Source organism: Neltuma alba, unplaced genomic scaffold, assembly GCF_004799145.2.
Source record: "Neltuma alba isolate B1F8T4 unplaced genomic scaffold, ASM479914v2 tig00002863_pilon, whole genome shotgun sequence".
Taxonomy (NCBI): domain Eukaryota; kingdom Viridiplantae; phylum Streptophyta; class Magnoliopsida; order Fabales; family Fabaceae; genus Neltuma; species Neltuma alba.
Window position 1 is genome coordinate 1,369,905 of NW_021633048.1, and position 12,832 is coordinate 1,382,736.

Sequence of the window (12,832 nt, forward strand, 5' to 3'; positions counted from 1 at the left end):
ACTAATATTCAAATTTTTCCTAAAAGAGCTGCCCATATTTAATGTCCGACAATTGTCTCTGATAGAAGAATATATGTGTCTACCAAAAATTAAAAAATAAAAATAAAAAGACCCAAAAACAAAAGATGGTGCCGTTTTTTGTAGATTATATTTGGGGGTTGATCATATAAAGTCCAAAGCCAGTTGAAAACAAGAAAAAGGAAAGCTTTTATTAAACTAGGCAAACAGAGTCACATAATCCAAAGGAAGAAGAGATGGGAATAGATACACACATACTCACATGAATAATGCACAGATTCATTGAACCCTTCAAAACCTGAACTAACGACTTGAATTCCAATTTGAGAGCTACTTCGGATTTACTACTGATCATACTAACTTTTATTTGTTAAAGTCAAATAATAATCGTATATGTTCGCGGGGTTTGGGTATGAGTCCCTTTTTTTTTGGTGGGGGGATTATCTTTAGAACTGTGACTTCTGCTGCTTATCCAAGTATTAAATTTCTTATCATTTTATTTAGGAAGTAAGAATGGAAGTTCTCACTGCTATCGTTGGAAAAATAGCAGAGTTAACTTTTATGCCCGTTGGAAGGCAAGTGGAATATTTACTATTTTACAAAGGGAACTTGAAGGAGCTAGAGGATAAAATTGAGGAGTTGAAGACAAGAAAAGTTCGCGTCGAGCATGATGTTGAAGCAGAAAGAAGGAACGGAAGAGAGACTAAAGATGAAGTACTAAGTTGGCAAAACAGAGTTGACCATACCTTGGAAGACGTAGAGAAACTTCGCGATGATCAACCTCGTGCTAGTGTACAGTGTTGGAAATGGTCTTTTCCTAATTTGATATCTCGACATCAACTTGGCAGAAAAGCGAAAAAAATGACATTCACCATTGCTGAACTAAAGGACAAGGGGAAGTTTGATGGTGGAGTTGGGTATGTCCCCGCTTCTAGCATGGGAGGCTTAATTTTTGCAGCTCGAGGTAGTGAAAAGCTTGACTCAAGAAACTCAGTGAAGGAGGAGGTTATGTTGTCTCTAGCTGACCCCAAAGTAAGCAAAGTTGGAATTTATGGGTGGGGTGGAGTGGGGAAGACCACTCTAGCTAAAGAAGTTGCCAAACATGTTAAGGATAGAAAGCTATTTGATATGGTAGCTATGGCAACTATACCCCAACCGTTGGATGTTGAAAGAGTTCAAGATGAGATTGCATATCAATTAGGCTTCCACTTGGATGAGAAGACGTCAATTGGAAGAGCTGACCGCCTTTTTGCAAGGATAAAAATGGAGAAAAATATCCTTATCATACTAGATGACTTATGGGAGAAAATAGATTTGGACATGTTGGGAATTCCATCTGAGCAAGATCTTAAGGATGAAAAATTGTCATTAACTTCTAAACGTTTAGATATTTCGCAGAAGAATGAAACTTATCAAGGTTGCAAATTATTATTGACTTCTAGACGTTTGGATATTTTACAAAAGAATGAGACTCAAAGTAACTTTCATATAAAAGCATTAGATAATGCAGAATCATGGACTTTGTTTAAAGACATGGTTGGTGATGCTATTGAAGATGCTGATTTGCAGAACATAGCAACCCAAGTGGTTGAAAGATGTGCAGGTTTGCCTGTTATGATAGTCTCAATTGCAAAGTCACTAAAATTTAATAAGAATATTCATTATTGGAAAGATGCCTTGAACAACTTAAAGAGAGTTGATAATGAAGACAAAGATGGGATTGTTTTTTCAGCTTTTAAATTTACTTACAACCGCCTAGAAGATGATGAAATGAAGAAAGTATTCTTGCTATGTGGTGCCTATGGACCATCCATGTGGGTTAGTTACTTGTTAAAATTATTATTTGGTTTGGGGGTTCTGAAACACATAGATACCATTAAAGATGCAAGAAATCGACTGCACAAAATAATTGATGACTTGAAGGCATCTTGTTTGTTAATTGAGAATGATGCAAACAAGACCGATAGGATTACAATGCATGACATTGTCTGTGAAACAGCTGTTTCAATTGCTCGTAAGAGTGAACATGTTTTTGCATTGAGAAATGATAATATGCAAGATTGGCCAAGCAAGATATTTCTTGAAAGGTGTACTCAAATAATCTTAAGAAATTGTTTTATCCAAGAGCTTCCTCAAAAGCTAGACTGCCCTAATTTGAAATTTTTCCTCTTAACTTTTAGAAAGGGCTGCACTTTGGAAATTCCAGACTCTTTTTTCGAGGGAATGGGAAACCTTGAAGCATTAGATTTGACAGGCTTGATAATACCTTCACTGCCTATATCTCTTCTTTCCTTGACCAAGCTTAAAACTTTGTGTTTGGATCAATGCACTATGAAAAATATGGCTGGAATAGGTGACTTGACAAATTTAGAAATTCTTAGTTTTTGGGGTTCATACATGGTGGAGTTTCCTAGTGAAATAGGACAACTAACTCGTATAAAAATGTTGGAATTGACAAAGTCTAGAATTAAGATCATCCCACCCAACACTTTATCCAAATTGACTAAAATAGAGGAGCTTTATATGGGCAATGCCTTAGTTAAGTGGGGGGAGGAAAGTTCAGCTGAGCAAAACAAAAGTGCTTGTCTTGCTGAGCTTGGGTGTTTGACAAGCCTGACTGCTTTAGAAATTCAAATTCCTGAGGCTTGGATGCTTTCGAGGGACATGATGTTTGAAAACTTAGAGAGATACAAGATTGTCATCGGAGATAAATGGGAATGGTCGAGGAACAAAAGTACCTCAAGGTTGCTAAAGCTAAAGCTTGGTACTAGCATTCATTTAGAACATGGGATTAAAGCATTGATTAAACAAGTGGAAGATTTGTACTTAGATGAAGTCAATGGAATTTCAGATGTGCTTTTCGATTTGAATGCAGAAGGATTTCCTCTACTAAAGTATCTCCATATCCAAAATAATGACCAGGTTCAGCATATCATCAACATAACAGAGGGGAATGAAACTCATGTTTTGTTTCCAAAATTGGAGACACTAGTACTTCACAATCTTCATAACTTAGTGAAGATATGTCATGGCCCACTTCCTGTTAATTCCTTTGGCAAACTCACAGTCATCAAAGTTAAAAGTTGTGACCAACTGGTATATCTCTTTTCTGTTATAATGGTGAAAGCTCTTTCTCAACTTGTTGAGCTCCAAGTTTTGGAATGCAGTTCAATGAAGAGGATTGTGTTAATTGAAAATGTCGATAGTGGACTAATTAGTGATGAGAAGATTGAATTTCATTCACTGTGCTCATTGAGTCTTTGTCATTTGCCAGTCATCCATGACTTTTGCTCAAATGAATTGACATCTTTTATGACAGCCACATCATTATTTAATGGCACTAAGGTATCTTTCTTCTTCATTCGATTTATAATTTTGTTATTTACAATTTAGATCAAATGACTGAATCACAAGTAACTATCACAATGATCATGTATGGTATTTTTTAATATATACTCCTCCGGTCCTAATTATAAGACCCAATTGACTTATTTAAGGAGATTAAGGAAGTAAGTGAAGTTGGTTATTTATAATAAATAAGTGTTGTCATTCCTAAAATATCCTTGCTAATTAAGTATATTGGCTAAAACTATCATTATTAGAAGGATTATCTTGGAAAAAAAGTATAAATATAAGAGACAAAATGGATTGGGTCTTATAATTAGGACCAAATAAAAAGTCAAATTGGGTCTTATAATAAGGACCGGAGGAGTATATATATATATAGAAGTAGAATGTCAAATTATTAATGTAACGAGTTACTCCCTCTGGAAAAATTATATTTTTAGAGGAAATCATAATTTTGTCCTAACAAATTTGTTAGATAAATTATAGACAAGTCCTAAGAATCTCTAGTATCAACTTTTAACACATGCAAAATATCGAAAATTCTATTCTAAACCTTCGACCTTTGAGCACCATTGATGGGTGACGAGCCGGTAAGAACTAGAACCAACAGGGCATTAAAAAATTATCATTAATATTTTATTAATAATTAATTTAAATATGATGATTATTTTAATAATATTTTCTTGTAACAATTTACAAGCCCATTGCACTATTTACAAATCATACATTATTTAAAACTTATGTCTTTTCTCACACGTTCTTCAAATTTTATAAATCCATTTAAAATTTGGTCTCTTCTTTTTTCTTTTTTTTTTTGCAAGCTATATCCGTAAATTTTACAATTCTTTGGTTGTTATTTTTAACTCATAAATTGCTTCCCAATTCATTTCATATTACAATTGATCAGTTCTCCTTTGAACTGCAATTGAAATTTTTGTATTTACAAAACTCAACAACTAACTTTTCTCCGAGGTCATCTAAACCTGTACATTTTTTATATATAGATATACAGTTTTTGTTTTTATTTTTAAAGAAAACTTCTTATTATGTCGGGTTATTTAATTTAGATTTATAATACTATATTCGTGTTACTCAAGCGTTGTTTAACAAATGCATTTTCCTACTTGTCTAAATTGTCTATGATAGTTTTGTACAAACGCATTTACTTTTTAGAAGATGTTTACATAATAAATTTTTACAAATCCATTGTAATATACCACTTGTTGAAATTAATTCTTATGGGGTGAAAATTTTTTCAATTCGAAAAAAAAAAACCAATTTGCAACATTTGAAAAACCTATAAAAATACATATTTTAAAGTTTAACTTATAAATTTTAGAAACTTTTTTTTGTAAAGAATCAAAACTTTAAAAATCTTACAAGCAATTTATGAGGTGAAAATAGAAAAGAGTTTAAAAAGAAAAGAGTAATAAAATGCGAAGAAATAATTTGTAGAATAGGTGAGAAGAAGCTTTCAATGGATTCGTAAAATTTGAATATGAAAATAAAAATTAGTTTGGTGGTGAATTGATGCAAAATTCTATTTGCAAATAGCAGACGTAGACTTGTAAATTGTCATCGGGAAATATTATTAAAATAATAGTATTATAATAAAATATTATTGAAATATTAATTATTTGCCATCCTGTCCACGGCCAAAGGCCTATAAGTCATAAAAATTGCACCCAAATTCTTTGACACTTATATATAATTTATTAAATTCATGAGACCAAATTATCAATGGCTCTCTCAGTGTCGATCAAATTGTCATCTTTCCCTCTTTTTTTTTTTTTTTTCATTTACCAAGTTGAAAGTAACAAATTTTTTCAATCACAGGTTAGTTTCTCTAGCTTGGAGACCCTGAAGTTGAGTTCAATCAATCTGGAAAAAATTTGGGATGATCATCACCTTTCTGCAGCCAATTGTATTCAGAATTTGACTAACTTGATTGTTGAGGATTGCAGAGGCCTCAAGCATTTATTCTCATCTTTGTGGTTGGGAGTCTTTCAAAACTCAAACACCTTGAAATAAGTAAATGTGATATGATGGAGGAAATCATTGCTCCAGATAGCCTTGCAACACAAGAGGTATTACGATTAGATTTGAAATAAATGTTTACACCACAACATCAAACATTTGCGCTTGTGTACTTCTATTCAATATCTCTCATATTAAATGTTGGTTCTTTTGGATTTGTAAACTGTGCTTTGTATCATAGGTCCGGTTCACAAAGTTGGAGACCATGGTAGTTAAAGACATGGAAAGCTTGAAGAAAGTATGGCACTCTCAATTTGATAGGTTAAAGAGCTTGGAGGTAAGCAATTGTGGGAAACTTGCGAATATTTTCCCATCTGATCTGCAGGGAACGTTTGGAAGCCTCGAGACATTGAAGGTCAGCGATTGTGGTTCAGTAGAAGAGATATTCGAATTAGCTTCCAAAGAAATCCGTAACGAAGACGAAACAACCGCACAAGTCTCACAATTGAAGAAACTCCATCTGCTTGGCTTGCCAAAGCTGAAACACATTTGGAGTAGAGATGCTCAAGCAAACCTTCGTTTTCATAATTTGCAACTTGTGCGCGTTGAAGACTGTGAGAACTTGGAATACCTTTTTCCATTCTCCATCGCAATGCAAGCTACTCAACTAGAACATATTATCATAAAATATTCAGGGAGGATGAAACATATTGTTTCAGGCAACAAAGTGATCCCCATGGACAGTCCAGTCAAATTTGAGTTTAATCGCCTGACCTCTTTGGTGTTTTGGAATTTATTGGAACTTGAAGGACTTTATGCTGGAAAACATAGTTTACTATGTCCATTATTAAGGGCATTAGATGTCCGCATGTGTTTGAAATTGAAGCTCTTCAAGACACAAGGTACGAGAGCCCGAGATAGAGTTTTTGATGGTAAACAGCAAATCTCAATGCAGCAGCCTCTTTTTACACTTGAAGAGGTATAGAAGAAAAAAATCTTAATTTATTTAGACACCATAAATATCTCAATGCATGCATTTTTTTTCCTTCATAATATCCTTCTATATTAAAAAAAAAAATTAAACAGGTTTGATTATGCAGTCTATTTATCACTTGTTTCCTACCTCACTCTCATGCCTATTTATGTTGCTATATACAAAATATTTGACATATGCTTTTCACCTGTGTTACATATAGGTGATTTGCAACTTGGAGAAGTTAGCCCTAAATAGTGAGGATGCAAGCATAATATCACAAGGACAACTTGCAAGAAAACACTTCAGGAAGCTCAAAATTCTTTATTTGGCAAATTTTGAAGATGATCACGCTACTTTTCCCTATTGGTTTCTCCAAAACGTAACCACTCTCAATGAGCTACTTGTTGAAAAGAGTTCTTTCAAGGAGATATTCCGAGAAGAAATACCTATACAGGACAAAGGAAAATTTAAGATCGGAACACGAATTAAATCATTGGCACTCCATCGATTGGATGATCTGGAGCATATATGCAAAGAAGGATTTCAAATAGACCCGGTTCTTGAAGAGCTTGAATACTTAGATGTGGATCGATGTTCCAAATTGAGACACTTAGTGCCTTCCTCTGTTACTTTTAGTCACTTGACATATTTGGCAGTGAAAAATTGCAAGGGATTGATTCACTTAATGACCTTATCAACTGGAAGAAGTCTGGTCAAATTAACAACAGTGAAAATAAGGAACTGCGATTCACTTGAGCAAGTTGTGGTGGCAGAAGAGAGGGAAGGGTCTGAAAATGAAATTGCATTTAACAGCTTACAAATTTTGGAGCTTGAGTGTCTGCCAATGATCAAGAGTTTCTGCTCTAGTAACTCTGTGTTGAACCTTCCATCACTAGTGAATGTTGTTGTTAAGCAGTGCCCAAGAATGAACATCTTCTCTATGAAAAGCGCAAGCACCCCAAGTCTTCGAGAAATACAATCAAAGGAAGAAGATGAAAAGATGTACTGGGAAGGTGACATAAACAGAACAATAAACAAGATGTTTGTGGATATGGTACGTTTTGAATTTGACTAAAAAAATTTTTATAGACAAGAGGAAGAAGATCATTCTCTACATATAATTACAAACTTTTTCTGACTTACAATGGCAAAATTTTATGGACAAACATTAAAAAAGCCTTATGTTTAGTTTGCTTTATTTATGCCTTTATTTCTTTCTACTGACCCTGCACCTCAATTTTTGCAGGTGGCATTCCATAGTTTTGAGCAGTTAGAGCTATCTCAGTATCCAGAGTTAAGAGAATCGTGGTACAACCTTGTTCAACAGGGAGTGTTTGTTAATTTGAGGAATCTGGTAGTGCAGAGATGTGATTTTTTATCAGATGTGCTTCTGCCTTTAAATTTGGTGCAAGCGCTATCCAACTTGGAGGAGCTTCAAGTAAGTGAATGTGAGTCATTGGAAGTTGTGTTTGATCTGACCAACATGGATCAAAAGGAAGTCTTTGTTAAGGAGACCATTCCGCTGAAGAGAATAACTCTCTCTAGACTATCTAAGCTCAAACACGTATGGAAACAGAACTTCCAAGAAACTGTCAGTTTTAGAGAAACAACAGAAGGTCATATCCAGCGTCACCGTCCAGCATGTTCCATTCAACAGGTATGATAAAAGACTTGCTGCTTAACTATAGTTTGCGTTATGTTTTGAACATATGTAGCATAGGTTTAATATTTATTTTTATCATATTTACTCAATAATTAAAAAAAAGGGCAGATTCAGAGGATCCAATAAAAATATGATAATATAGTGTTAGCCACAAGGATTTGGTGTGTGTGTGCGTGTGAGAAATAATAATTGTACGTTTTTTCTAGTGCTGAATTCATTGCCTCGTTTCGTAGCCTTGGTGCCTTCTAAGTTCTTTCTAGCCTTAATGCTTCTGTATGCAGTATATATGCTTTTGTTTTTTTGTTTTTCCGTATTGTATTTATAAATATTCTTTTTTGATTCATGTGAGAAGGAAAAAAAAGTAAAAAATATTGTTCAAATTTTATTTAAGACACGCATATCAAATAAAAACTTTTATTTGTTTTAATTTGGCTAAACTATATGTTTCTCCTTTATGTTTACATTAGGTTTTTTTTGGTCTCTTAAGTTTATAAAATGCATTTGTAGTTCAACAATCTTAACGCCATTAGTTTTAGGATTAAGGTACAAATTTGTTCTGAAGGTTTTCTTTCTAGTGAGTTTTTTTGTATTTAAATTTGTCCCAAAAGTTTAAAATGGTAGCAATGTTACTACCTATAGTTAAAAATGTTAACGATCACATCACTATTTTAACAGTCAACGTTAATGTTGTAATAAAAAGGGGTAATATTTCTACTATTTGAAACTTTCAAGGCAAATTTATATCTAAAAAAACTTGTGGATATCTCACAATCTTGAGTAAAAACTTGTAGGGAAATTTACACGTTAACCCTTTATTTAATTTAATGGAAAATGCTGATCCATCAATAAATGTTGATCCTTCAAATTTAAGTGAAGAATGTAAAATTAAATGTTGATAGAACATAGCTACATTTTAATATTTTTAATCTAATATTTTTATTTTGAAAACAATTAATATTTTTAAATTTAAATTTAAATTAATATAAATGAGGCAAAAATATAATATTTTATGTTGAAAAACATAATATTTTTATGGTCTTTGGCTGGTTAATTTTAATTTAAATATAAAAATATTACTTTTTGACAATATACAATAATATTATATTAAAAACATTAAAATCCTGGCATTTTTATTGGTGTTTAATTACGTAGTCATCGCTAAGTTTAAGGAATCAACATTTTCCATTAAGTGAAACTAAAGATGTTAAGATTGAGGGATTAAAAATGCACTTTGTAAACTTAAGAGACTAAAATAAAACACGTTGAGAGGTTCTTTGAGGAATTTGTGTGTCCTTGGTGGCCAGATTAGGGAATGAAGCTGCAGATCACATGGTAGCTTGTGCTATGGGAGGTATGGTACCAAATGGATGGCTGAGTTGGCCACCATCCTCCTTGTTGACCTTTCTGCAGAAAGAACTCCGTGGTGCTGAACTGTCTTCGGTTGCTGATGTGGGAGAAAGAATAGGAATTGGTTGTGCTGCTGCTTTTTCCGTGTCTTGGCCGTTGCCTGCTGTGTGATTTTTCTTTGGTTGGTTTTGTTGGTTTTGCTTTTTGGTTGATGTGTTGCCTTTGCTTTATTCTTTTCTTTTCTGTCTTGTTAGTTTCTTTTTTGTGTTTGTAAGCCTTTTTACTTGATTCTGAAATAAAAATATCGCACTATTCAGCTCAGGAAAAAAAAAACATGGTATAAATATAAAACGCCAAACATATACTTTAGCTACTAATTTTTAAAGACTTCCTAGACAATCGGAACCTTTTTTTCTTTCGCCAGAATAATTGAAGCTTGCTAAACAGAGAGATTTATAAATCATAACAATCTTGCTGCACGTTGTTGCACATATTTTAAGATTTAAAGATTTAACTTCTTGATTCATCATTCGCAGGTCAATTTAGTATTACTGAATTATCATAATTGGTCATGTTTCATGACATATCATGTCTGTGTTTGACTTGCCTTATTCAAATAAATGGCAGGTATGTTGCCCCAATTTGAAGCTTGTGTGTGTTGAAGACTGTGAGACCATGGAATACCTTTTTCCACTCTCCATTGCAATGCAAGCTACTCGACTTGAACGTATTACCATAAAGCATGCTAGGAGTATGAAACATATTGTTTCAGGCAAAGAAGGCCTCATCGACAGTCCTATTAAATTTGAGTTTAATCACTTGACCTCATTGGTGCTTTGGGGTTTATATGAACTGGAGGGATTTTTTGCTGGAAATCATAGTGTGCTATGTCCAGTATTAAGGGAATTAGATGTCCGCTTTTGTGTAAAATTGAAGCTCTTCAAGACTCAAAGTACAAGGGGCCAAGAAAGACTCTTCGATAGTAGACTCTACATCTCAATGCAGCGGTCTCTTTTCACACTTGAAGAGGTATAGCAATAATTATAGGAAAAAAAATCTTAATTTGTTCAGACACCATAAATGTATCTCAATGCATGCCTCGTTTCATCATAATTTTCTATATTGTTCAAAAAAAAAAAAATCAGGCTTGATTATTTATGCTATTCATCACTTTCTTCCTGCCTCATTATTTTATTTCTTTTATGCTGCTGTGTACAAAATAGTTTATCAACGCTTTCTATCTATGCTGTACATAGGTGATTTGCAACTTAGAGAGATTGACGCTAAATAGTGAGGATGCAAGCATGATATCACGAGGGCAATTTTCAGGGGAACACTTCAGCAAACTCAAATTTCTTTGTTTGATAAATTTTGTCAATGACCATGTCATTTTTCCGCATTGGTTTCTCCAAAACATCACCACTCTCGATGGGCTACTTGTTGAATGGAGTTCTTTCAAGGAGATATTCCAAGAAGAAATGCCTATAGATCACAAAGGAAAATTTAAAAGTGGGACACGACTTAAATATTTGGATCTCAGTAATTTACATGAACTCCAGCACATATGTAAAGAAGGATTTCAAATAGACCCAGTTCTTGAGGTACTTGAAACCTTATATGTGGATCAATGTTCCAAATTGAAACACTTAGTGCCTTCCTCCGTAACTTTCAGTCAGTTGACATATTTGGGGGTGGAAAATTGCAATGGATTGATTCACTTGATTACCTCATCAACCGCAAGAAGTCTGGTCAAATTATCAACAATGAAAATAAAGAACTGTAATTCACTTGAGCAAATTGTGGCGGCAGAAGAGAGGGAGGGATCTGAAGATGAAATTGCATTCAACAGCTTACAAATTTTGGAGCTGGAGTGTCTGCCAATGATCAAAAGGTTTTGCTCTAGTAATTGTGTGCTGAACCTTCCATTGTTGGTGAATGTTGTTGTTAAGCAATGCCCAAGAATGAGGATATTCTCTGAGGGAGACACAAGCACCCCAATGCTTCATGAGATACTGTCAAAGGAAGAAGATGAAAAGATGTATTGGGAAGGTGACATAAACAGAACAATAAACAAGATGTTCGTGGATATGGTACGTTTTGAATTTGACTAAAAAAATTTTGATAGACAAGAGGAAGAAGATCACTCTCTACATATAATTACAAACTTTTTCTGACTTCCAATAGCAAAATTTTATGGACAAACATTTAAAAAAGCCTTATGTTTAGTTTGCTTTAGTTATGCCTTTATTTCTTTCTACTGACCCTGCACCTCAATTTTTGCAGGTGGCATTCCATAGTTTTGAGCAGTTAGAGCTATCTCAGTATCCAGAGTTAAGAGAATCGTGGTACAACCTTGTTCAACAGGGAGTGTTTGTTAATTTGAGGAATCTGGTAGTGCAGAAATGTGATTTTTTATCAGATGTGCTGCTGCCTTTAAATTTGGTGCAAGCGCTATCCAACTTAGAGGAACTTCAAGTAAGTGAATGTGAGTCATTGGAAGTTGTGTTTGATCTGACCAACATGGATCGAAAGGAAGTCTTTGTTAAGGAGACCATTCCGCTGAAGAGAATAACTCTCTCTAGACTACCTAAGCTCAAACACGTATGGAAACAGAACTTCCAAGAAACTGTCAGTTTTAGAGAAACAACAAAAGGTCAAATCCAGCATCAGCGTCGTGCATGTTCCATTCAACAGGTATGATATAAGACTTGCTGCTTAACTATAGTTTGCGTTATGTTTTGAACAGATGTAGCATAGGTTTAATATTTATTTTTAGCGTATTTACTCAATTAAGAAAAAGGCAGATTCCGAAGATCCAATAAAAATATGGTAATATTGTGTTAGCCACAAGGATTTTGCGTGTTTGTGTGAAATAATACTCGTACGTTTTTTCTAGTGCTGAATTCATTGCCTCGTTTCGTAGCCTTGGTGCCTTCTAAGTTCTTTCTAGCCTTAATGCTTCTGTATGCAGTATATATGCTTTTGTTTTTTTGTTTTTCCATATTGTATTTATAAATATTCTTTTTTGATTCATGTGAGATGGAAAAAAAAGTAAAAAATATTGTTCAAATTTTATTTAAGACACGCATATCAAATAAAAACTTTTATTTGTTTTAATTTGGCTAAACTATATGTTTCTCCTTTATGTTTACATTAGGTTTTTTTTGGTCTCTTAAGTTTATAAAATGCATTTGTAGTTCAACAATCTTAATGCTGTTAGTTTTAGGATTAAGGTACAAATTTGTTCTGAAGGTTTTCTTTCTAGTGAGTTTTTTTGTATTTAAATTTGTCCCAAAAGTTTAAAATTGTAGCAATATTACTACCTATAGTTAAAAATGTTAACTCACATCACTATTTTAACAGTCAACGTTAATGTTGTAATAAAAAGGGGTAATATTTCTACTATTTGAAACTTTCAAGGCAAATTTATACCTAAAAAAACTTGTGGGTATCTCACAATCTTGAGTAAAAACTTGTAGGGAAATTTACACGTTAACCCTTTA

The 12,832-nt window shown here is 33.6% G+C and overlaps 1 protein-coding gene across 1 annotated transcript; it reads left to right on the forward strand.

Annotated features, from left to right (window-relative positions):
- Positions 1-531: 531 nt before the first annotated feature.
- LOC114739614 (uncharacterized) lies at positions 532-10,364 on the forward strand. The gene is made up of 7 exons (XM_028927692.1): positions 532-3,363; positions 5,331-5,453; positions 5,585-6,322; positions 6,540-7,373; positions 7,566-7,976; positions 9,393-9,494; positions 9,957-10,364. The coding sequence occupies exons 1-7, from the start codon at positions 532-534 to the stop codon at positions 10,362-10,364; spliced, it is 5,448 nt and encodes a 1,815-aa protein (XP_028783525.1).
- Positions 10,365-12,832: the final 2,468 nt, after the last annotated feature.